This window comes from Carcharhinus amblyrhynchos, chromosome 7 (genome assembly GCF_965287045.1).
Source record: "Carcharhinus amblyrhynchos chromosome 7, sCarAmb.v2.hapA, whole genome shotgun sequence".
Classification (NCBI taxonomy): Eukaryota; Metazoa; Chordata; class Chondrichthyes; order Carcharhiniformes; family Carcharhinidae; genus Carcharhinus; species Carcharhinus amblyrhynchos.
Genome location: NC_137330.1, coordinates 54,860,229 through 54,887,006, shown reverse-complemented (window position 1 = coordinate 54,887,006; position 26,778 = coordinate 54,860,229). Strand labels below are relative to the sequence as shown.

At 42.7% G+C, this 26,778-nt stretch overlaps 1 protein-coding gene and 1 pseudogene across 2 annotated transcripts in view; one reads left to right on the top strand and one right to left on the bottom strand.

The window, feature by feature from the left end:
• Positions 1-520, bottom strand: part of LOC145344958 (repulsive guidance molecule A-like) — a 49,205-nt pseudogene extending 48,685 nt beyond the window's left edge. Inside the window, exon 1 of the transcript XR_013887010.1 lies at positions 424-520. The product of XR_013887010.1 is annotated as a repulsive guidance molecule A-like (transcript). The remainder of the gene's footprint in view (positions 1-423) is intronic.
• A 131-nt stretch (positions 521-651) lies between these two features.
• Positions 652-26,778, top strand: part of mtmr9 (myotubularin related protein 9) — a 68,637-nt gene continuing 42,510 nt past the window's right edge. The window contains exons 1-4 of the mRNA XM_080192343.1: positions 652-907; positions 17,642-17,750; positions 21,037-21,162; positions 22,997-23,170. Coding sequence (XP_080048469.1) covers positions 726-907; positions 17,642-17,750; positions 21,037-21,162; positions 22,997-23,170 — 591 coding nt within the window. The 5' untranslated portion in view covers positions 652-725. The remainder of the gene's footprint in view (positions 908-17,641; positions 17,751-21,036; positions 21,163-22,996; positions 23,171-26,778) is intronic.

Genomic DNA, 26,778 nt, shown 5'->3' with positions numbered 1-26,778 from the left:
ACCTGACCTGCACATCTTTGGACTGGAAAACTGGGGCACCTGGAAGAAACCCATGCAGACACAGGGAGAATGTGCAGACAGACAGTGACCCAAGCAGGGAATTGAACCCAGGTCCCTGGCGCTGTAAGACAGCAGTGCTAACCATTGTGCCACTGTGCAGCCCCCTCATCCAAAAGATCTGCCCAGCAGTTCACAGACAGCTGGGTGAAGTGCTGCTGTCAATCAATCAATCTGTCTGCCTGTCTGTCAGGGGGACTATCGATGGTAAGTAGCTGGAGACAAAACACATCTCTCTAACTGGTGCTTGGCCCTCTCCCCACTCACATTGTCTGTACCTTTAAGACTTGATTATTCCAACCATTATCTTGTAAATTGAGTCTGTGTCTTTATATGCCCTGTTTGTGAACACAAGTCCTCACTCACCTGATGAAGGAGTTCGAGATTCCGAAAGCTAGTGCTGTCAAATAAACCTGTTGGACTTTCACCTGATGATGTGAGATTTCTGACTGTGCTGACCCCAGTCCAACGCCGGCACCTCCACGTCATGTCAACCAATCAGCAGGTGCAGCCTGAGTGCAGGCCGGAACCATTCCTGGGGAAGCATTGATTCCGGGGACGGCTCGCCGAGGTTACACGAGTGACTATTTTCCGTTGGGAGAACTGGTGCGCGGGGTATTTTGGTCCGGGTGCCGCTGGTTCAGGGGGAGGCAGAGAGAGAGAGGGGGATGGAGTTCGCGGAGCTGATTAAGACTCCCCGGGTTGACGGGGTGATCCTCTCCCGGCCTTTCTTGCCGCGGGTGGAGGGCACGTTGTGCCTGACCGGCCACCACCTGATCCTGTCCTCCCGGCAGGACAACAGTGAGGAGCTCTGGCTGCTGCACAGCAACATCGACGCCATCGAGAAAAGGTGAGAGAGGCTGGGACGCCAGGGAGAGCCCGGACCTCACACACACACTCACCCCCTACTACACCACCCCCCTCCCCCCACCACCCACACCCCCCCTCCCCCCCCACCACCACCCACCCACACCCCCCCTCCCCCCGTCACCACCCGCACACCCCCCCCATCACCACCCGCACACCCCCCCTGCCCCCACCACCACCACCCGCACACCCCCCCCCACCACCACCCACACCCCCCCTCCCCCCACCACCACCACCACCACCCGCACACCCCCCCCTCCCCCCACCACCACCACCCGCACACCCCCCCCTCCCCCCACCACCACCACCCGCACACCCCCCCCTCCCCCCACCACCACCACCCGCACACCCCCCCCTCCCCCCACCACCACCACCCGCACACCCCCCCCTCCCCCCACCACCACCCGCACACCCCCCCCCTCCCCCTTTGGCACATTGGGATGGAGACAATTGGAGCTATTAGTTGTGCACTACTGGAGCTTGATCATATTTGGGCTTGATGTACTGCTTAGAACTATTTAATTGCCCATTCAAAATTTAGGGGGTGTGTCAGCTGTGGGCTTTATTTTCGTTGCAGAGACAGTGTCAGTCTAGTGATATGATTAACTGGGAAACACAAGTATCGCTTTGAATAATTATTTGTAGCAAACCAACTGCTGATTGTTGAATTTTCTGAGGATTATGTTTTTAGCGATAAATGGGTCTGAAGCAGTTGAACCACACTCAGGATGTGGTCCGACTAGTGTTTGATGCACCATTTCCTTCACTGTAGTTTTACTGAAGAGAAATTCTGCTTTGTCAAATGTATTAAGGGTTTTTTTTTGATGCTGAAACTAGCAGGGTAGACAAAAGGGAACCATAGATGTTGTATACCAGAATTCCAGACGACGTGTAGCAAGGTGCCACACACAATGTTAATAGGCAAGATGTGGAGTTGATAATATTTTAGCACGGTAATGGGTTGCGTTAATGGATAGAAAGCAGGGAGTCTAGATGGGGCTCTCATGCTGGCAAGCAGTGAACAATGAATGGGCAAGGAACAGTGCTGGGGCTTCATCTATTCACGATATATATCAATGACTTAGATACAGGGAATAATGTATCAATATTTGCTGATGATGCCAAGTTCAATGGGAAGTATGATGTGGGGATGACACAGGCTGCAAAGTGATCTGGACAAGTTGAGTGAGCAACAAGATAAAGTATAATGTAGGAAAGTGTGAAGTTATTCACTTCGGCCAAAGAATAAAAAGAGTTTAAAATGTATGACAACTATTAAGTGTTGATGTTCAAAAAGATTTGTATGTGCTGGTGCATGGAATGCAGAAAATGAGCTTGCAGGTGCACTAAGAAATTAGGAAGACCAATGGCATGTTGGCCTTGATTGTCAAAGGATTAGAGTACAAGAATAGGGGAGTCTGCTGTGGAGGTAGATGGTGGCATAGTAAGACTGTAAGGAACAGAAGTTCGGCCCATTGAGTCTGCTCTGCCATTCAGTAAGATAATAATTGACCTATGGTTAGGTACTCTACTTTATGGCCTTACCTCCATAACCCTTGATTCCCCCACTGATTGAAAATCTGTCTGTAGCACATAGCTAATGACTCAATTTTATCAGTAAAAGAATTCCACAAATTCACTACCCTCTGAGAGAAGAAATTCCTCTTCGTTGCTGTCTTAAATGGCCGGCTCCTTACTCTGAGATGATTTGATTTATTATGGTCACATGTAGTAGCGTACAGTGAAATGTATTGTTTCTTGAGCGCTTATACGGACAGACCATACAGTTCATAGAGAAGGAAATAAGTGTGTGCAGAATGTAGTCTTACAGTCAAAGCTAGGGTGTAGAGAAAGATCAACTTAGTGCAAGGCAGGTCCATTCAAAAATCTGACAGCAGCAGGGAAGATGTTCTTGAGTCAATTGATATGTGACCTCAGACTATTGTATCTTTTTCCCGATGGAAGAGAATGTGCTGGCTGCTTTGCTGAGGCAGTCGGAAGTATAGACAGAATCAATGGATGGGAGACTGGTTTGCATGATGGATTGGGCTACATTCACGACTTTTGTAATTTCTTACGGTCTTGGGCAGAGCAGGGGCCATACCAAGCTGTGATTCAACCAGAAAGAATGCTTTCTCTGCCCTCTGGTCATAGGCTATCCCATGAGAGAAAATGGCCTCACAGCATTTTCCCTATCAAGCCCTCTGAGAATCCTCTACATTTCAATAAAGTCACCTCCCATTCTTGTAAACTCCAAGCATGAGCTCAACCTCCTCAGAAGAAAATCTCTCCATCTCTGGAATCAACGAAGTGAACCTTTACTGGACTGCCTCCTTGCCAGTATATCTTTCTGTAGATAAACGGACCAAAACTGTTCACGGTATTCCGGGGTAATCTAACTAATGCCATGTATTTTTTTTTTTAACCAATTCTCCCCTATTTTTGTACTCCATTCCCTTTGAAATAAAGACCAATGTTCCATTTGCCTTCTCTATTTGTTGAACATGAATGCTGTTTTTTTTTATTTGTGGTTGATGCATGACAACCCCCGAATCCTGTGCTGCTTTCTGCAGTCTTTTTTCCATTTGAATAATATTCAGTTCCTTTATTCTTCCTACCTAAGTGCATGACTTCATAATTTCCTACATTCTTATTCAGTCTGCCAAGTTTTTGTCCACTTTCTTAGACTGCATCATCCTTCCCATCTATTTTTGGCAATTGTACATTCACTTCTCTCATCCAAATCACTAATTTGTATTGTAAATAATTGTGGTTCTGGTTCTGTAAATAACTGTGGCCCTGATTCCACTATTACAGGTTGCCATCCTGAAAATGCCCCTCTTATCCCAACTCTTTGTCTTCTATCAGTTCACCAATCCTGTATGCATAATAAAATCCTATCCCCAACAGTAAGGGCTTTTATCTTTTAAGTAGCGCTTAGTGTGGTACCTTCCTGAACTCTTTCAGGAAATCCAAGCACGTTGCATCCACTGGTTTCTCTATCTATCTGCTCATTACCACCTCAAAGAATTTGAATACATTTGTGAGACACGATTTCCCTTTCATAAAACCATGCTAACTCTGCTTGACTATATTCTGTATTTCTAACTGTTCCATTAGTACATTTTTATAATGGATTCTTAACATTTTCCCAATGACAGCTATTAAACTAAATGGCCGATAGTTGTCTTTTGTCTCCCTCCCTTTTCTAACAAGTGTTACACTGACAGTTTTCCAATCCTCTGCAGCTTTTCCGGAATTTAAAGATTTTTGATTTACTTTCAATGTATCCATTGATAGTGATAATGTTACTGGGCAAGTAATTCAGAGGCCCAGGTGAGTTCTCTGGACCGATGGCAGCTAATGAAATTCGATTAATAAATCTTTCTGGAATTGGAAAGCTGGTATCAGTTTTGCTGACCATGAGACCATTATCAACAAGATGTTACTCGGAGACCTTTAGCGATTGAACAGGCAGAAGAGCACAATGGATCGATAAAACAAAGGATTTGCATGGAGTGCTGTCCGCTGTCTGGAGCACTGTCTCAGGCTGATCATGTAGGACTGAGATGAGGCGGAATTAACTCATTCTAGGATTGTAAATCTTTGTAATTGTCTATCTGAGAGACTTGCGGATGCTCGATCATTGAATATCTTTCAGGTTAGGATAGACTTTTGGTGTCTTGGGGAATTAAGGGACACGGAGAGCGAGTTGGAAAATGGACTTGATCATATTGAATGGCAGAGCAGACTTGTTGAGTCATACAATCTATCCCTACTCTGAAGTTTTGTTTCACAATCCCAAGTACCTGGGATTCTTAGAAGCTGCTTGTTGACTTAATACATTCCAAATTATTGCTCATTCGCATGCTGTTGCTGTTTCATGAACATCATGTTTCTGCCTGTTGAATTTCATTCCTCTCATATTTGTCCATTTGAAGGGATTTTTTTCTCATCTACTTCAGTGATGGCTTGATATTCTTTCCTGGATGTGATTTTTGTGAAGAAAAACCAGTCTGAGCTTTTGCATACACTGGTTTCCTGTTTGAGGCTTCCCATTCACTGTGAATCTTCGCTGTTCTAATCCGTTGTTTAGTATTTTCTTGGACACCATAATGATCTAGTTTCTCCAATAGTTACACTGAGGAAAGCTTTGACTAGTTCTGTAGTGACGAGATTGTTCAAGTTGTCGGTCAGATCATGGCTGGTAAGAGCAATAGTGATTCAGCTGATCTACCTTCACAGAAGATTTTCAGTTCATCTGCTCTTCAGAAGGATACCTCATCAAATGATTGTCAGTAATGTGTTCCTGTAGCTTATAGCAAACACTTAATAGCTCCCCACATGAAACTGAACATGTTTACCGTCAGAGCCAATCACACAGTGGACTGATCCTTTTGGACAGCGCGATAAATACTTTCCAATTTAAAGGGTTCTTTGAACCTCAATCAGCTGTTCACACCTGCCTGAAGTGGGGTTATCTGAGTGACGAGATTTTGGATGCAACTGCTAGCAAGTAGAAAATGTAGTTTCTCAGGGAAAATTCCTGTCTTTTTAAATTTTGGTAACTTTGCTGCTTGGTTTTTGCCAAGAATATGTATATCAGAGAAAGAGTGTTACACAAACATAGCTGCAATGAGCAGTGGGAGCTATAATTTAAGTTAACTTTACAGTTCCATCTTTTATACTTGGGTGTGTATGGGATGTCAGGGAGGGGTAGTACCTTTGGTGGGGGAACATGTCACGTCCTTTCAGGGCAGTTTGTCCATCTTTTGTCCCCACCTGGCACTCAGCTCTCACCTGTAGCTCCCCGCAGCTGTTTGCATGCGACAGCGGCCACACCCTGGGCAACGGCCTCGACAAGCTGGCTAAACCAGGTAAGGGTAGCCGACAGGTCTCAACCCTCAGTGAGGTAGGGAGTTGTCTATCCCAGCATGTGAAGACTAGAGTCTGGCGGATTGAGCGGACGAGACCAATGGAAGGTCCACGGTCAAGAAGGCAGTCTCTGCAAGCGTCGTGGAACACGAAGAGCAGGACAAGACACAGAAGACGTTCTGGTCATCCACTGCGCCTCATCCCATCTCCAGCCGTCTTGACTCTTGACTTGTCACTGGACCGAGATGGGAATTGGGAAGAGAGAGTGAGGCTGACGCTGCACAGCTCTCCCTCACTTTAATCCAAATCAAGCACTAGTTTCGACACCATCATCATCATCAGTGTCCTGTTCAACCCTTGAAGTCCTGTGGCAATTGGCAAGCGACAAAGCAGCAGGTATGGATACACTGGGAGCTGTAGTCACGGACGTGCACACAGGCGGCTCAGGTGTAATGGTTGTTTTCCGCTGACCGAAGCAGCAGTAGAACTCGGCGTCTACCTGCGCGACTGAGCAGTCCTCTTCAGGAACACACTGCTCACCTCCGTAGAATGAGGAAGGGGGTAGAAAAGGTGCCCTAAACATTGCCTGCTTCACTACACCCTGGCCAGTTTACCATGGTTGGCGGGGATCCCAGCTTGTGGTCGAACAAACAAAATAAAACAAGGTGACACCGCTCACCATTGGCTCTTGGAACGTGCGCACGCTTTTGGACAACCCTACAGAGAGAAGAACAGCCTTGCTTGCAAGATACAACATTGACATTGCAGCCCTGAGCAAAACTCGTCTTGCCAACATAGATCAGTTGACTGAAACTGGAGGTGGTACCCTTTTTTTTTTTCTGGAGCAGTTGCAGCAGGCAAGAGCATCGTGATGCTGGAGTTGGATTCGCCATCAGGAGTGACCTTGTTCGGAAACTTTATAGTCTGCCCAAGGGTGTGAACGAGTGGCTTATGACATTATAGCTTCCACTACAGAACAAGTCAAGCCATCCTGATCAGCGCCTATGCCCCCACAATGAACAACCCAGATGAGATGAAAGACAAGTTCTACGAAGTACTGGATGCCCTACTATCAGCAGTGAGCACTACCGACAAGCTGATCTTGCTTGGCAATTTCAATGCAAGAGTAGGGTGTGACTCTGCAATCTGGCAGGAAGTCATTGCGAAGCATGGAGTGGGCAAGTGTAACATTAATGGCCTACTCTTACTGAAGACCTGTGCGGCACACGACCTCCTCATCACCAACACAACCTTCCATCTGCCTATCCGTAACAAGACCTCCTGGATGCACCCCTGCTGTAAGCATTGGCACCTTACCGAATATGTCATTGTCAGGAGAAAAGACGGGCAGGATGTCAGAGTAACTAAGGCCGTGTGAGGTGCTGACTGCTGGACAGATCACAGGCTCATTGTCTCCAAAGTGAGGCTTCGCATCAGACCCAAGAGGCGACCACAAGGAAGCAAGATTATGAAAAGAATCAATGCCGCCAAGCTAAAGAACCCCAGCATAGCTTCAGCACTGGCTGAAGACTTAGAAATCAAGCCTGCTGACCTACACCTTGCAGGCAGCGCTGAGGACGACTGGGAACGCTTCAGGGATGCTATCCGTACATCTGTGCTGAAGATGCTCAGGCCCTCTACCCACAAACAGCATGATTAGTTCCTTGGGGAGATACAGGCTCTACTTGTTGAAAAGCACCGTCTTCATCGGGCCTGTTGGAACAACCCATCTTCAGCTACCAAGAAAAATGCTTTTACCAGTGCTCGCAGGACAGTCCAAAATAAACTACATAAAATGCAGGATGCCTGGCTGAGCACCAAGGCAGATCAAATACAGGGATACTCTGACAGAAACGACTTAACGGTTTTATGAAGCCCTCAACACTCTATGGACCTCAATCCCCCTCCTGAGTACAGATGGTACAACTCTCATTACAGAGAAGGCTCAGACCCTGCAGAGATGGGCTGAACACTTTGCAGCCATCCTAACTGACCGTCATCTATTAACGATGAGGCAATAGACAGGATTCCCCAGGTTGATATCAGCAGCGCCATGAATGACCCACCAGTAGTAGCTGAAGTCACGAAAGCTATCAGCCAGCTATACAGTGGCAAAGCCCCAGGGGCAGATGCCATACCCGCAGAGATCTATAAAGCTGCTGGTCCTGCACTTATCAAGAAGCTCACCGAGTTCCAGTCCTTTTGGAAGGAAGGATCCATTCCTCAGGAACTTTAAAGATGCTTCCATCATACACTTCTACAAAAGGAAGGGCAATCAGCAAGTATGCAACCAACCACCAAGGAATCTCGCTGTTCTCCATCACAGGAAAAACCCTCGCAAGAGCCCTGCTAAATCGTCTGGTCACTCATCTGGAGCTGGGCCTGCTTCCAGAGTCACAGTGTGGCTTCTGCAAAGGTCATGGGACTACTGACATGATCTTTGCTGAGCGCCAATTTCAGGAGAAGAGTCAGGAGCAGAATCGCAAGCTCTACGCAACCTTTGTTGACCTCGCAAAAGCCTTTGACGCTGTAAGCCGACAAGGCCTGTGGAGGATCATGTCAAAGTTCGGCTGCCGTCCCAAATTCATTCAGATGGTACGCCAGTTCCATGATGGCCAGAATACTGGACGGCGGAGAATCATCTGAGGCATTCCCAGTCACCAATGGTGTCAAACATGGCTGTGTGCTCACACCCACACTGTTCAGCATGATGTTCACTGCCATGCTGAATGATGCCTTCCAGGGCAGTGTTGCTGGAATCAGCCTCAAGTATAGAGTGGATGGGAAGCTCTTCAACCTGAGGAGACTTCAAGCTATTGCCAAAGAGAAAGAGACTGTTCACAGAGATTTGTTCTTCATCGATGACTGCGCCTGTATACTGGCTCAGAGCCAGAGATGCAAGTCAGTATGGACAAATTTTTCATGGCTTGTGACAACTTTGGACTCACCATCAACATTAAAAAGACCCAAGTCGTGCACCAGCCTGCTCCTCATGCACTGTACACAGAACCCATAATCACAATCAAAGGGCAGAAACTACAGGCAGTGGACCAGTTCACTTATCTTGGCAGCACCCTCTCCCCAGCAGTGACTATTGATACAGAAGTTAACTGCAGAATTGCAAAGGCAAGTTCTGCTTTTGGTAGACTGCGCCCCACTGTACGGGAACGTCGAGGAATCAGCCCAGCAACAAAACTGCCTACAGCGCCGCAGTACTCAGTACCCTCCTGTATGCCTGTGAAACATGCACTCTGTATCGAAGGCATGCAAGGCAGCTCAATCATTTCCACATGACTTGTCTTCGCAGAATATTACGCATCCGTTGGCAAGACAAAGTTCTCTCTAGAGCAAGTCTACCATCAGTCCACACACTGCTGATGAGAGCGTAGGTCATGTCATCCGTATGTCAGATGAGCGTATACCCAAGCAGCTCCTTGTTTGGGGAACTCTCTGCTGGAAGATGCTCATGTGGAGGGCAGAAGAAACATTTCAAAGACATGCTCAAGGCCTCCCTGAAGTTGCTTGACATTGACACGACCACCTGGGAAACGCTGGCACAAAACTGTCCTACCTGGTGCTGCCTCATCCACAAAGGCTGTCAAGCTTACGAAGCAAGGTGTATTGCTGAAGCATAACTTATGCGCAAGCTGCGCAAGTCCAGAGCCACCGGCACAACAACTACTGTGTCTACACAAGTCTGTCCAATATGTGCCAGGACGTTCCATGCCCGAATTGGCCTGATCAGTCATCTTCAGACACACCGCAACCAGCCCCAAAATGACTAATGGTGTCAAGGTCCTCATTGATGACGATGGACAAACAACACAACATACTTCCATTCATTTTTACTGCCAGATAAATTACCTTCCACTTCCTCATTACATTGAATTTGTCACTGCTCATTTGGCTGTCCACTTTTGTGGAAGTCCTCCTCATGGTTTGGCAAAACTGTTACTTTTTTCTCTCTTCTCGAGGTTAAAACACCTCTATGTATCAAGAACAAAAGAAATCCAGCAATGATCCCTAGAGTTCACCATTTCCGAATTTCTGCAGTTCCTCACCATTGTTTACAGACTATCAATCACATTTCTGTCCATGCTTTTCTATTTACTCTTGTACTGTATTCACAAACTTAATTATTTGCTTAGACTTTGACCCACAAGGGATTGGAGGAACTGTGGGCAGCAAGACTCCATCTCGACTCTTCTGTATAAGTAACCTCTTTCTTTAGTCCAGATAGTGTCCCTCTCTGGAAGGTGCTGCTTGAATATATTTTGCCAGGTTATCTTTGGACAGTGCTGTCTTTTTCTTCCCTCTGCTGGTGTCCGTTCTACTGTAACTCTGGTGAGGCATACCTCCAGGAGACGAAATGCATATCCTGTCAGCTTCAATCATCTCTCCATCACAATGTCCTGCAGGCTTTTCTGACCAGACCTCCGTAGGTCCAAGTGTTAAATTAATGAATGTAGATGCTAGCTGCTTCATTTTTTTTTAAACAATGTCTCTATTCAATCTGCTTGATAACTAAGGGAAATTGCATATTTTAGGCAAAGCAACAACAATTACCTCCCCAGAAAAGGATACACTTTAATTGTGCCCAATGGGTTCGTTTGTTTTATTCATTCATGGGGAGTGGGTGTTTTGGAAAGACCAGTTTTTGTTAATCTTTCCTAATTGCCCTTGAGAAGTTATGGGCGGCACGGTAGCACAGTGATTAGCACTGCTGCTTCACAGCTCCAGCGACCTGGGTTCGATTCCTGGCTTGGGTCACTGTCTGTGTGGAGTTTGCACGTTTTCCTTGTGTCTGCGAGGGTTTCCTCAGGGTGGTCCGGTTTCCTCCCACAGTCCAGAGATGTGCGGGTTAGGTCGATTGGCCGTGCTAAAAAAATTGTCCTTAGTGTCCTGAGATGCGTAGGTTAGGTTAGTAGGTGGATATGGGGGCAGGACCTGGGTGGGATTGTGGTTTGTGCAGGCCTGATGAGCTGAATGGCCTCTTTCTGTACTGTGAAGTTTCTGTGATTTCTAAGTTGGTGCTGACTTTTTGAACCACTGCAGTTTATCTTGAGATTCTATCTGTACACAGTGCTGGAAGGAAAGAATTTTCAAGAATTGACCCAGGAAACTGTAGTTCCGAGTCAGAATGGTGTGTGGTTTGGAGGGGAATTTGCAGGTGGTGATGTTCTTGTGGATCTGCCACCCTTATCTTTCAAGGTGTTAAGAGGTCTGGGGTTTGGAAGGTTTTGCTTGTTGAGCTTAGTGTGTCAATCAAGCAGACTGCTTTGTTCAAGACAATGAGCTACTTCAATAACAATGGAGTTATACACAGCAAGTAAAGAATATTCCATCACACTTCTGACTTGTGCCTTGTCAATGGTGGACAGGCTTTGGGGAGTGAGGAGGTGAGTTACTTTCTGTGGAATTCCTAACTTCTGACCACCCCTTATAGCTACAGTATTTATATGGCTGGTCCAAATGTATGCTTTGTGGTAACCCATTGCTCGTGTACTAGAAACCACTTTTTTTTTCACTCGTCCCCATCCTGCTCTAGCACATCTGCATTCTCAGTATAATTTCAAAAACACATGCAAAATATTTAAGAGCCTCACCTGTACCTTCATCTGTCACTGTCAGCTGATTGGGCCTACTTTCTCTTTTAACAAGTGTATGCTATGTTATCTGCTAACCTGTTTTGATATTGCCTTTTCGGTCTTCCATTCTCCCTTTTCCACTCCCACATTGCACTTTATACGTTTATCATTAATTTAGCGTAAGCAGGATCTGGAAGTAAACTTGTCTTTGTGTAGTGTCTCACATGTTCTGAAACAATCCAAAGGGTTTGTCCACCGAATTAGTCCTTCAGACAACTTACCACTAATGTAAGGAAATAGTGGCCAATAATTTGTGTATAGAAAGTTCCAACAAATAGCAATGAGGTCAATAACCAGGTAACATTGGTTGAGGGGTAAGTACTATCCATGCTGCCAGTTCCAAACTCTCTTCCAAGAAAATAGACTTAACTTTTTTTATAGAACTATTTGTATTATCTTCATTTTGAAGATTTTGCATTGAGCTGTTTGAAGCTTTCCTACTGAGCTAATGAGTCAGTTCATGCTGTATCACAAAAAATGCTGCCCTTTTCCGAGTTTCGCACCTTTAACATGGAATCACAGAAGGAGACCTTTCAGCCCATCATATTTGTGCTGGCTGTCCAAGTGAGAAATTAATCAAGTGCCATTCCCCCACCTTCTCCCCATAACCTTGCATATACTACTTCCTTTTCATTTATCGTAATCCAATGCTGTCATGAATGTTTGATTGCACCTGCCTCCCTCATATTCTCAGGCAGCATGTTCTAGATCCACTTGCTATGTGAATATGTTTATTCTTGTCCCTCTTACTTCTTTTGTTTATTACCTTAAATGTAATGCTTCCTTTATCTCGATCATTCCACCAGTGGCAACAGATTCTTTTCCCCTATCTACATCCAAATCCCCCCCTCAACCTTTGTCAGTTCCTCATCTCTGGAACAATTCTTCTGAATCTTTTCTGCACTCTTCCTAATGCCTTCACATTATTCTTAAAATGTGCTTTGTAGAAGAAGATGCAATGCCCTTTTGAACCAAAAGAGTGTTTCTGTACAAATTCAACATAACCTTGATTTTGTACTCTGTTCTTATTAATAGAGCCTGGAATAATGTCTGCTATATTAATCGTGTTCTCACCCTATCCTGCCCCCTTCCATGACTTGCTTATGTATATATCCCTTTCCAATGTTCTTCCACCCCATTTAGAATTGTACCCTTATTTATATTGTCTCTCCATGTTCTTCCAAGCAATCACATCATATTGAATTTCATCTACCACTTGTCCACCCATTTCACCAATCCTCCTATGACCTTTTGAAGTTCTACACTGTCCCCCTCTGTCACAATACTTCCAGAGTTTCATATTATCTGCATATTTTGAAATTGTCCCAAGGCCTAGGTAATTAATGTATGTGAGGAACAACAAAAGTCTTAGCCCTGACCTCCTAGGGAGCTCCATTACAAACCTTCCTCAGTTTGAAAAATATCCATTGACCATTCAGCCAATTTTGTATCCAAGTTGTTCCTATCCTTTTTGTTCTATGAAAGGGATCTGTTGTCCTACTGCATATCAAATGCTTTCAGAAGTCCTTATATACCACATTGACAACGTTACCATCATTGGCACTTTGCGATCTTTTTTCAGAAAAGCCCAAGCTAGTTAAACACCGCAACAAATCTATATTGGCTTTCCTCAAGTATTTTCCCAGGTAATTAATTTTGTCTCAAAGTATCATTCCATAAAGTTTCTCTACCACTGAAGTTAAACTGACTTGCCTCTAGTTGCTGTGCTTATCTCTTTTTTTTTGAACAATGCTACACCATTTGCAATTGTTCAGTTTTCTGGAAGCACCCCCAAGTCTAAGGAAGCCTGGACAATTATGGTCAGTGTCTCAGTAATTTCTGCTTTTCTGTTCTATCTTTTGGATGCAACTCATCTGGTCCTTACACCTCGTTAGTAAAGTGCAGGCAGCCTTTCCAATGCCACCACTTTATTCATTTTAAATACTTCAAATGTCTTGAGTTGGCCCCTCTTTGATCACCCACTGATAGATGCAAAGTCTTAATTTAGTACCTCAGCTAAGCCTCCTATCTCCACACAAGAATCCTTTTCACTATCCTTTTACAATTTTTTATCTACGTTAGGATTTCCCTTTGTGTAAGCTACCAGTCTCTCTTCATACCTTCTCTTTGCTTGTCTTATTGTTTTTTCACTGCCCCCTCTGATATTCAGCCTGGTTTTTCATTATATTATCTACCTGATGGATATAGACACCCTTCTTTTTCTTAATCTCTTATCCTTTTCATCATTCAGAGAGGTCTGGATTTATTTGGCCCACTTTTCCTCTTTGTAGCAATAGACTTTGACTGCATGTGAACAATCTCTCTAAAAGTAGTCCTTGCTCAGTACCTGTTTTTCCCGCCAGCATTTGTCTCCTGTTTACTTTGACATAAGTTCAGTCACTATTTCCCAATTGTTATCCTAATCAGTTAGTTATCCCACTTGATTTCACAAGAGTAACTCGAGCATTGCTACTTTCCTTATTGAACTAGACATCAAGGAAACAGTGAGTTTGCAGAGTCTAACTCGATTAAGTAACTACGTCCTTTTTTTGAGTAAATGTTACAGGATACTTTATCTTGAATTTTTTATGTAAAGCTTGACTTACAAAAGCCATACTCATCCCCTCATATATTCGGTAAGAAACCAGCAGAACATGTATGTATTTTTTAAAGTGACACAGAAGTCTTCATCTCTGTTTGACATTTGGTTTCCTATATACAGTTCAGTTTCCTGAAAGTTCATGCCTTTCCTGCCCCTCAGTCGTACCTAATGCATTTTCTTTCTTTGTTTTAATTTCTGCTGTTGGCTTTTATTTTAACTTCTGTTGAAGTCTTGGAGACCGAGGCCCTAGCAAATAGGAAAGGTTCAGGATGGGTAGAGCTTATGAAAATGTGGATGTCGATACTCCCAGCTGCTGCTGAGCTGGCGTAATGTTGATCCTGACCACAAACTCAGCGATGGATAGTGTCATTGTCAGGCCTTAGTGTGGTTTGTCCTGGAATATGTTGGCATGGCACCTTGTTATAGAATCCCTGCAAGAGGAGGCTATTTGGCCCATCAAGTCTGAAAAAGCACCCTGACAAGGCCCACTCCTCCATCCTATCGCTGTAACCCCGTGTCTTCGCCATGGCTAATCCATCTAACCTGTACCTAACTTGTCACAGGTAGGGCAGAGGAGCAGGTTTTGAAAAGCATGCTGGCAATGCCTCTGCTATTCATTTAGGCCCCCTTTTACTCTCATTGAGTAAATCCACTTGCAGACTTATTTTTGACACAGCAGAAACGATATAACTGGCGAGAACTCGGCAAGATCTCATTATGCCTCTGAGTAAAATCTTGGCAGAAAGTATGTTTCTCCTCTATTAACTTTTGGCTTGATAGGGAAAGGCAGAGACTCCAGCAAAGGTAATATGTTCCAAATTCTGCCCCAGCATGGAAAATACTTCCTTGGGAATTTCAGGGCCAGTGTTTTTGTTTTTCCCTTCATGTGCCTTCCTCATGTATGGCAGTCTGTTTATTTGCGTATGGAAGTTCTGGTGGATAAGAAACTGGGTTTGTGATTCTGCTGCTGCGCAAGTTGCATGCGTGCTCAATACAGGGAGCGAGTGATTCATTAGGATCCAATCGAAATAAAGTGCTTTATTGCATAAGTTGAAGATGCACGTTCAAAGACCCTAGTGAACATTGATGCATATTGCATGTATGTGTGCATATTTGCAAAAATTGCTTTGCGAATTGTTGTCATGGCAACTTTAATGGGCACAGATTGAATTAACATAGATTTATTGGAAAACATTGTACCTGTAGAAAGAATGAAGAGGTGTCAGAGATGAGTACCTGCAATAGGGTGCCACCAAAGGATAACCAAAAAAGATTGAGAATTTAAAGGTCTAAGTGGAGGTGATTGCCAGACTTGACCAATGAACTTTATCATGAGAGATAAGCTAATTAGTATTTCTTAAAAGCTATAAAATACCAACATGCCAAGGATAAAATTAACGTTCAGTAGATTCCTCATTGTATCGTCAGACCCTTTTGGAGCAAACACGGAACATTTTAATGCTCTCTCGATGTAGGATAGAATTGTAATTTTTATTTATTAGTTACAACAAAAAAATTACTGAGACCTGGAAATGGGTTTGGTTTGGCCTTGCCTTAACTCGCCGTTTGGTCAGTAAATGCTAGCTCAACAGAAATCAAGTGTCTGAATTGGGGGAAGGCTGATTTCAATATCATTAGACAGGATCTGGCAAATGTAGACTGGGAACAGCTGCTTGTCGGTAAATTTGGAAGGTGGGAGTCTTTTAAAAATGAAATAGTGAGAGTTCAAAGCTGGTATGTTTCTCTGAGTGAAAAGCAATGGTGGCAAGTCCAGGAAACTCTGGATGTTGAAGTACATCAAGTATTTGATAAAATGTGTGATGTGTATAAAGCATTTAGAAGCTGGGGAGGCCCTACAGGTGTATCGAGATTGTAGGGGGTGCTTAAAAAATTAGGAAGGCAAGAGGGGCCACAAAGTATCATTCACAGATCAGATTGAATAAGACCCCAAGGCATTTTATAGGTATATTAAGAGGATGACCAGGGAAAGAATGGGGCCTGTGAGAGACTGAAGGGGAAATTTGGGCATGGAACCAGAGGTCATGGGTGAGGCCCTAAAATGAATATTTTTCATTTATATTCGCTAAGCTGAAAGACATTGTAGTGGGAGATTTCAGTTGGGATGGTTGAGTTTTAGAACACCTTTAAGATGAATAAAGAGGAGGTATTACATGCTTTCATGGGCATAAAGTTGCATAAATCCCCAAGGCCTCATGTATCCCAGGTTGCTATAGGAGACAAAGGAGGGGATTGCAGGGACCCTGGCAGAGATATTAAAATTTTTGCTGGCCACAGGTGAAGTGCCAGATGACTGAAAGATAGCTGATGTGGCACCTTTATTCAAGAAGGGCAACAGGGTTAAGCCAAGTAATAACAGGCCAGTTTGTCTAATGTCAGTGGTAGAGAGATGATTGGGGGGAAAAGTCTGAAGAACAGGATTAATTCCAACACCTGGAAAGGCAGAGATTGATCAGGGATAGTCAGCACAGACATATTGGTAGGAGATCCTGTTTTGAACTTTTTGAATTATATTGACCAGGGTAGCACAGGTGACCTGGTTTATGTGGACTTGAGTAAAGCTTTTGACATGAATTCACATGGAAGGCTGGTCCAAAAAGTTAGATCCCATGGGATCCAAAGCAAGTTAGCAAATTGGATCCAAAATTGGCTTGTTAATAAGAGGCAAAGTGTGATGATAGAAGGTTACTAATGTGATTGGAAGCCTACAACCAGCAATGCACCACAGTGATCAGTGCTGAAATCCTTGCTGTTTCTTATACACGTTAAGGACTTGGATGTGAATGTAAAGTAAATGTGAATGTAATTAGTAAGTTTGCAGATGACAGAAATTGGTGATGTTGATAATGAGCAAGATAGTATTAGACTACAGACGGATATTGATCAGCTGTTGAGTTGGGCAGAACAGTGGCAAATGGAATTTAAGCCTGTTCAGTGTAGGGTGATGCATTTTGGAAAGTCTAATGAGGGTAAGATATACACAGGGAATGGTAAGTCCTTGGAAAGTTAAAGAGGGGCTGGGTGTGCAAATCCATAGATCCCTGAAGGTGGCAGCACTGGTAGATAGGGTGGTGAAGAAAGCAGACAGGATGCTTGCCTTCATCAGCTGGGGCATAGAATATCAGAGCAGGGAAATCTTGATACAATTGTACAAAACATTGGATTAGGTCACAGTTGTGCATTCTGCTCGCCACACAATGAGTAGGATGTGATTGCACTGGAGAGCATGCAGAGCAGATTCACTAGGACGTTGCCTAGGATCGAAAGCTTCAGCTGTAAGGAGAGACTGAATAGGCTGGGTTTGTTTTTCCTAGAGCAGAGGAGGATATGATAGATGAATACAAAATTATGAGCAGTACTCCACACGCCTAACGAGTCTTATTAGATTGTATTCTGCAAAGTCATTTAAGGCATAAACAATAACTCTAGCTAAATCTGCCTTAAACAATCTTGAACTCTAAAGATAGAGTTTGCAGTAATAAAGCTAGTTCCTGGAAAGTAAAGCAAATAAAAAGAAATCAACAATTCTAGAACCTGCAATGTTCTTAAATAGGTTTGTATGTTTTAATTTCAGGTTTGTGGGAACATTGGGTACGATTACAATTAAATGTAAAGATCTGCGTATTATCCACCTGGACATTCCTGGTATGGAAGAATGTTTAAACATTGCCAGTTCTATTGAGGTATGATTTTTCTTTAATTATTGTAGATGATTATTGAAACTGAACTTCTCAAGGTTTGAATGAAAGTGCTGCGGATCACAGAAAGCATGAATACTCATTTCAACCCAAAGTGCGCTTCTGTTTGAATGCCATGCTCCTGAGACATGGAAGAGATCATACATCATGTGAAATCAAATGTTACCTTTTTGCTTCTTAAAAATGCAGTTTGTTGAACCAAAAGATGGCTGATCCAGGTCACATGGTTCATAAGTTGGTTACAGTTTCAGGAAATTTCCAACAGCAGTTACAAGGCGAAAGGTTAATCCTCATTGAAGACATATTACAGTTTAATGAAACCAGGGGCCAGTGCATTTTGGATTCATAGTCTCTGCTATCATCTGATCACTGGAACTTCTTCTTGAGGGTATAGCTCTTTGTACATAGCCACACTCTCTACAGCATTCATTTATTGTTCTCTTGTAAAAGCTGGCATAGAATTATTTGTATTGATGTTGGTAACGGTGCTGATGGCATTAAAAACTTTGGAATAAATATGGAGGAATAGCACAATTGTCCAAAAAGGGACAAAATACAGTTATATTGATATACTGAATATCCTTAAACTTCTGTCAACTTTGCAGTTTCTTGTTAATGCCCTCATTTATCCTGAACACTGTTCAAGCAGGCGCATCATTAAATTGCGTGCAGGATGCCCCAATTCTCATTTTAGTTTGTGAATGGAATTTTCATGTAAAATAATTGGGCATTTCTTGTTAAGATATTGTTTCTATCAGAAATACATGCCAAATGCAAAATAGGTGTTCACTCATTCACTTGATTTTGAGAAACAAAATCAATATTGCTTGCATATAGGTTAATGTGAGACCAAGGAAAAACCAGGGTAGCCATACTCATTGACAAGCATATTAGGTCATCAATATAGATTGCTTCCTTTCAGTATTGAACAGCAATTCTGATTTTGCTAAATCATAATAGTTTTATTGCCTCCCCACAGTTCAGAGTAGATCCCAGTCTGGAGTTATGCCATTATTTGACAGCTCATTTCGCGTCATGGAGAATTTAGTGTTGACACCTAGAATTGACAACTTGTTGGGAAGAGACTTAGTTTCGCCAACCCTTGCTGAGGTATAATTGAAAATGTGTGCCCATTTTGTAATTGGGAGCCAAAGATACCTACTACAAGACCTCAACCAGTTTAGTCTCGTGTTCAGCTGGTGTCTTCTTTTTCATTGTTACCCCTGACTTTTAGAATATAGTGGGCTTTTTTTCCCCCTAAACTGAGTTTTATGGCGATACGTGTATGCTCACCATGACAGCATCATATACATTGTGTCTATATTTCTTGCGCAAATAAACCTCTCAAGAAGATAGTGTCTTGTTCCAATAGGATTTTTACTTATTTGGCCTTAAGTAACGAAAGAAGACAGTGTTACATCTAACAAACTATTGCATGGAGTACCCACCATAGTATGGCAACTTTTCTAGAATTTTTCTTGCAGCATACATTTTCATGAATCTTAGAATGTTTTCATGTTGATTGGTGATCAGAAATTTGCTCCTATTCACCCATGCAGATAAGCCTGTTTAATGTTGGTGAAATTCACTCTTTGTGAGATGCTTAAGCATGAAAGTATTCTTAATTTGGTTTTGTTGCAGTCTGTAATGGGTTGCCATTACCTGCAAAGGCAGCGCTAGTATTTTTGGTTAATGAAACGTAAATAGAAATTAAATATTTTTTGATGTATATGTTGGCAGTCTGCTTCCGTTAGGAACATACTGGCCTGAATATGAAAGAATGTTGAGATATCATGGTGCACTTACAGATTTGGACTCAGAGCTGGGTGATAGTCCAGTACTGACAGTAAACCACAATGCTTGAAGTGCCACTCCTTTAGATAAGAGATTAAACTGATAAGATAAAAATTCCTTTAATAATGGATAATTGTCTAGCATACAATTTAGCCCTTGGTCCAAGATTCAGTTCCTTGTCTGTGCTAGTTGACTGTTTAAATAAAGTGTTTTGGATGTTAAGATGCTGCATTTGGCTTAAGCTCCGTAGAACAAATCGACCAAGTCCTGGTTCCTGATTTTAAAGGCAAAATACTGTGGATGCTGGAACCTGAAACTAAAACAGAAAATGCTGGAAAATGTCAGCAGGTCTGACAGCATCTGTGGAGAGAAGATAGAGCCAATGTTTCGAGTCAGGATGACCCTTTGTCAGAGCTGAAGACAAGGAAAATTGTACAAGATGTATACTGTGGTAGGGAAATTGGAGAGCGATAATTGATAGGAATGACAAAAGATACAGGAAATGTGAAGGCTGAGAATGGTGCTGAAAGCGTCTGTTAAGAGTTCAGAATGTGCAAATGGCAGAGCAAAAGTACGTTGTGTCAAAGGACCATCTGAGGAATGTGGCAGTTGGCCCTAGTGGGATGGAGGGGTGTTGGAAGACAAGATGGAAAGCAAGATTTTATGTGGAAAAATAAGAATATGAAATAACAAAAATGGATGAAAAAGATGAAAAGAAGAGATTAAATATAATAAATTGAAATGGCCAAAGGTGGGGGAGAGTTTTGTGTTCAGCCCAGAAGGCTGTAGAGTGCTCAATGGGAAGCTGAGGTGCTGTTCCTCCAGTTTGTATTGGGCTTTGCTTGAACGTTGCAGAATGTCAAGGACGGGCATATGGATAGGAGAGTGGTGGTTAGTGTGTTGAAATGGCATGCGACAGAAAGGCCTGGGTCCTATTTGCAGATGGACTGAAGGTGCTCTTCAAAGCAGTCGCCCAGTCTATGTTTGATTTCTCCAGTAGGATGGACCGCATTGGGAGCAGCAAATGCAACAGACCAGATTAAAGGAGGTACACTTGAACCATTGTTTCACCTGAAAAGAATATTTGGGCCCAGGGGTGGTGAGCAGAGAGGAGGTGTAGCGGCTGATTTTCTTTGCCTACAGCTCTGACGCAGGGTCATCCAGACTTGAAATGTTGGCTGTATTCTCTCTACCCAGATACTGTCAGACCTGCTGAGATTTTCCAGCCTTTCTCTTTTTGTCCTTGTCCCTGATTGTTAGCCAGTCATTGTAACAGAAAAGTATCCATGTGGAGGTTAGATGCATTTCAGCATGATACAAAATGGCTGGTGGCACCTTAAAAACAAAGGAGAATTTGATGCTTTTCATTGAGAGGGGAGATAAAATTCAAGTCTTCTGTTGGCCAACACATTAGCTGTGATAACATTACTGATTAATCTTGGAAGTGATAATAATTAATTTGTTTTCATTTGTTCAGGCCTTATCTACTCTCGATTCCACCACATTGATGTATCCTTTCTTTTATCGGCCTATGTTTGAGGTCTTGGAAGATGGATGGCACTCCTTCCTCCCTGAACATGAGTTCACTTTGCTTTCTGCAATGGTGAGTCCAAGCTTAAGTGGTTGTAAAAACAATTAATGTGTGCCAACTTTGTGTATTGTGTTTTTCTTATGACAAACATGTAAACACTACACTAGTAGTCAGATATTTCAACTATCTTGATGTTAAGTGGGATAAATTAAATGTATACAAAATTCTTCATGTATTTGGGACAATGTCCTTAGCCAGTACGTAGCAAGCCTACCAAGGGAAGGAACTGTTCCCTTCAAGTAAAAGGGTGGAATTCAAATCTACGTGCCCCCTGGATGTTAGAAAGCAAAGCACTGTAGGATAAGGTTAAAAAAAAATTGTCAAATGTCAACAACCTAATATTGTAGAAACTCTTGAAGAGTATACAATATTCAAAGGTGAAATTAACAAATGTGTGCAGCAGTTCAGGGGATCAGACTTGGACCCAAAATTTTAATGTTTGTTACTTGAACACAAACCTGTCAGGAACATTTTAAACTGTTCCAGTATTGCTGCTATGAAGCATTTTTTTTTAAATACTTGTTTAAGCTCATCACCCAGTCATCTACTTTTTAATATGTGTTGACTTCCAGGCTGAGTACAGGTTCAGAAGGGAAGTAAAAAAGCAAATAAGAGAGAACATGAAAAGACACTGACAGCGAAGATGAAAGGGAATCCAAACGTTTTTTGATAAGTTAAATAGTTAAAAGGAGGAGTGGGGCTGATGAGAAACCAAAAATAGCATTTGCACATTGCGGGTGAAGCTGTGGCTGAAGTGTTAAATGAATACTTGGCATCTGTCTTTGCATTGGGCTTGCTGAACGAGAGGTAATTTAGACGCTTGGAAAGGTTTGGAATTGTCCTTCTCTCATTCACAATGTTTTCAAGTTTTGTATCAAACACCAATTCTGAAGTCATTCCCTGCACGCAAGACTTAAACCATTGATATATATCAGGAAAAGCAAGGATCCCAACATCCTTTGGGATATTGTAATGGGAGAACACCATTACAAACCTTCCTCCAGCCTGAAAAATATCCTTTAACCATTGCTCACTGTTTCTGTTACTTAGCCGATTCTGTATTCACGTTTCTCCTGTTCCATTTATTTGATGAGCAGTAACATTTCTTGCAAGTCTGTTATGTGGCACTGTATCAGATAAATTTTGCAAGTCCGTGTACACCTTATCCAAGTATTACCCACATCGATCCTTAGTGCTACCTTGTCAAGAAACAAAACCCCAGTTAGTTAAATCTTTTCCCTTAAGAAATCTATGCTGTCCCTTCCTAATCAATCCACATTTTTCCATCTGATCATTAACTCAATCCCAAATCATTGTTTCTTGAAGCTTCCTCACCACTGAAGTTAAACTGACTGGTCTTATCTCTGCAATCTTTTTGAACAAGAGCAAATGTTTGTATTTTTCCAATCATCTGGCACCTCCCCGAGTCTAGGAAAAACTGAAAGATTACAACCAGTATCCCTCTAATTTCCACTATCACTTCCTTCACTATTCTTGGGTGCATCTCATTCAGTCTCGTTGCTTGTCAACTTAAGTAGCAACAGTTTATCCAATACCACCAATTTATCAATTTTGAATTCTTCTAGAAGTAGTGTTTCCACCTCTGCCACCATGGTCTTCGTAGCATCTGCTTCCTAAACACTGATGCAAAGTATTCATTTAACACCCCTGCCTCCATGTATAAAATTCCTTTTTGACCAAGATTTGACCCTGACCCTTTTACTGCCATGCAATATAATTTGGTGTTCTTGCAAATCTGTCCAGATGAGCGCAAAAAGGTTAGTTATCATGTCTCTTTTATCAGTGCTACAAATTCTGTACACTTTATGCTCATTTCTCCTCTCAGACAGATGAATGGAGACTAAGCTACGTCAATAAAGATTTCACAGTATGCCCCTCTTATCCTCCCATTGTCATGGTGCCAAAATCAATCGATGATGACATTCTGAAAAAAGTTGCTACATTCCGCCAAGGTGGTCGCTTCCCTGTACTCAGTTACTACCACAAAAAAAATGGAATGGTGAGTATAAAAAAAATTAGTCTTTTGTATATAATAGTAGTCTGAATATTTTTTCATTTCTGTTCATATGTATAGGCTAAACTTTCAGGCTCTGTAAGCATGTGTACTGCAGGGTATTTTACCGTCAGATTTCCATTGATCTTTCACAATACTCTAGTTGGCTAAGTGCACAAAGTAAGAAGTCTCACAACACCAGGTTAAAGTCCAACAGGGTTATTTGGTAGTAAATGCCATTAGCTTTTGGGCCTCTGACCTTTCGTCAGGTGAGTGGAGAGTTCTGATCACAACCAGGGGATGTAAAGACACACTCAGTTTACAGGATACTAATTAGAATCTGAATTCTTAGAGCTAATCAAGTCTTAAAGGTGCAGACAGTGTGAGTGGAGATAGCATTAAACATAGGTTAAAGAGATGTATATTGCTTCTAGGCAGGACAGTAAGTGAGATTTTGCAAGCCAAGGCAAGTCATGGGGATTACACATAATGTGACATGAAGCCAAGATCCCAGTTGAGGCCGTCCTCATGTGTGGAACCTGGCGATCAGTTTCTGCTCAACAACTCTGCGCTGTCATGTGTCATGAAGGCCGCCTTGGAGAACGCTTACCTGAAGACTGCTGAAGTGTTCCCCAACAGGAAGAGAACAGTCTTGCCTGGTGATTGTCAAGCGGTGTTCATTCATCCGTTGTCATAACGTCTGCACGGCCTCCCCAATGTACCATGCCTCGGGACATCATTTCCTGTAGCGCATCAGGTAGACAGCGTTGGCCGAGTTGCAAGAGTATGTACCATGTACCTGGTGGATGGTGTTCTCACATGAGATGATGGCAGAGGTTGCTGTGGCAGGGTTGTGTGGTGTCGTCGTCACTGTTCTCCTGAAGGCTGGGTGGTTTGCTGCAGACAACAGTCTGTTTGAGGTTGTGCGGTTGTTTGAAGGCAAGAAGGGGGGTTGTGGGGATAGCCCTGGTGAGATGTTCATCTTCATCAATGATGTGTTGAAGACTCCGGAGAAGATGTTGTAGCTTCTCTGCTCCGGGGAAGTACTGGACAGCGAAGGGTACTCTGTCTGCCATGTCCCATGTTTGTCTTCTGAGGATGTCAGTGCGGTTTTTCGCTGTGGCATGTCAGAATTGTTGATTTGAGTCAAGTGCCATATCCTGTTCTTATGAGGGCATCTTTGAGCGTTGGGAGGTGTCTACCGCGATCCTCCTCATCTGTGCAGATCCTGTGTATATGGAGGGCTTGCCCGTAGGGGATGGCTGCTTTAACGTATTTAGGGTGGAAGCTGAAGAAGTGGAGCATCATGAGGTTATCTGTGGGCTTGTAGTACAGTGAGATGCTGAGATGACCATCCTTTAAAATCTTGTAAAATCTCACTTACTGTCCTGTCTGGAGACAATACACATCTCTTTTAACCTATGCTAATGCTATCTCCACTCACATTGTCTGCAGCTTTAAGACTTGAATAGCAAGTTAGCTGTAAAGACTTGCATTCTAATCTGTATTTTGTAAACTGTGTGTGACTTTATATGCCCTTCTCTGATCAGAACCTTCCACGCACCTGACGAAGGGACACAGTTTCCAAAAGCTTGTGGGTTTACTATCAAATAAACTGGTTGGACTTTAACATGGTGTTGTGAGACTTCTTACTGTGTTTACTCCAGTACAACGCTGGCATCTCTACATCATGTCTATTCTAACTAGTCAGGAGTGTAATGGAATACACTCGGCTTGCATGGCTGATTGCAATTCCAGTAACACTCGAAGCTAGACACCATCTAGAGCAGAACAAATCCCCCACTTTTAACAGTCAATCCCTCCAACACTAAGTCTTAGAGCTAAGGCAGTGCAGAAACCTTGGCAAAGACAGTTTAAATATCTTCGCTTGACAAGGAAAAGACGTTTCCCAGACTTGATCCTCAGCTTTGTAGTGTGGTAACTATAAGCTGGATAGTTAGTTTTATTTAATTTGCATCATTTGGTAAATGGAGAGGGAGTTTTCAGAAGTTCAGATTGCAGATATATTTTGGAGCAAGTGGTAATTTCTACATAAATTTTGTGTTTTTAGAGATTCATATACTTGTCTTGGAGTATTTTCACCTGGTTCATGTGTATTTATCTCTTTCTTTTATTTAATAAATAGCCTTTGATAATTGTTGTGAGATGACTGAACTGGTTCTTCTCACTGAGGTTTCATGTGACTCTTCGCACTGTTCCAAAATTGAAATACCAGTTCATGATATTGTGTAGTTTTAAGTTGGGGCACCCTCGCAGATAACATTAGTGTGGTTCATGACAGGAATAAATGTTGACGTAGCCAATGACTCCCACATCCCAGAAATTTTTTTTAAAAATTGCAGCATCCCTGTTTTAATACAAGTTGTGCACAGACTTAACATGAATCACATTAAATATTTTGGGGTTGACTTGATGTGGGCAAAGTAGTACAAGACCCAAGATATTGTCAGCTGAATATTATTGAGGGTGCAAGCTAGTGTTTAATTCTGTGTGCTTTGAACTGGCCTTGGTTGAGTCAGGTGTATTTGTTTTGTTATTTTTGATTTGCGATTTGTTTACATAATCTAGCATGTTTAAAATGTTCAGAAAAATTTGGTGTCACATCAGGTTTGCAGGAAAACCACAGGTATGTGTTTGATCTGAATATTCCAAAAATATCTTACAAAGACCTGCGTGTAATAGCAGAAACTTGAGGCTTTTTCTTTGCACAAGACTGCAGTGGCTTCCCAAAGCAAAACCATGCATTACTGTATGCCTCAGGCAATGGGTGGGAACTCTGTTGTAAAAGCTGGAAGAAAAATCTCCAATAACTTCTCACACATTGTTCAGCTTAAATGTTTATAGGGAGACCATGGCGTAGTGGTAATATCTCTGGACCCAGGCTCATGCATTGGGGCAGGTGGAATTTAAATTTGATTGATATGTGGAATTGAAAGCATGGGTGGGAATAAGCGTTTTAATTGTGTGAAAAAGTGGTGCAATTGGTGTTGGCTTGTCAGGCAGGATCCAGACCACAATTTTCCCACACTGTCATTTCTTGGGAGAATGATGAGCTGTGTCTGCCAGTTCTGGTGGGGGTTTTTGGCAAGGGAGGCTGTGTATATTTAAATACGACTTTAAATATTCTAATCAGCCTCGCACCGTTTCGGGGGACAAACGGATTGCGCCATTAGTAGGGGGCTGGAACAATTGCAAACCATTTGGCACTGGGCTTGAAATTGATTGTTCGGCCTGCTTACTATTTTCCAGGATCAGCATTATCTATGGCAGGTGTGACGAACTTGGAAAATCACCCCCCCTTGACTCTGTAATGGAGACCATTGCATTGTAAAAGCCCACCTGCTTGTCTAATGCTCTGTAGGAGAGGAAAGCTATTATCCTTGCTGTTCTGACCTAGATGTGACTCCAGATTCACAACAATGATTTGATTTGTTTTTGTTACATGTATTTGGATACAGTGAAAAGTATTGTTTCTTGAGTGCTATACAGACAAATATATCATTCAGAGTACTTAGGGGAGAAGGGAAAGAGAGGCTGCAGAACATAGTGTTACAGTCATAGCTTGGATGTAGAGAAAGATCAGCTTAATATAC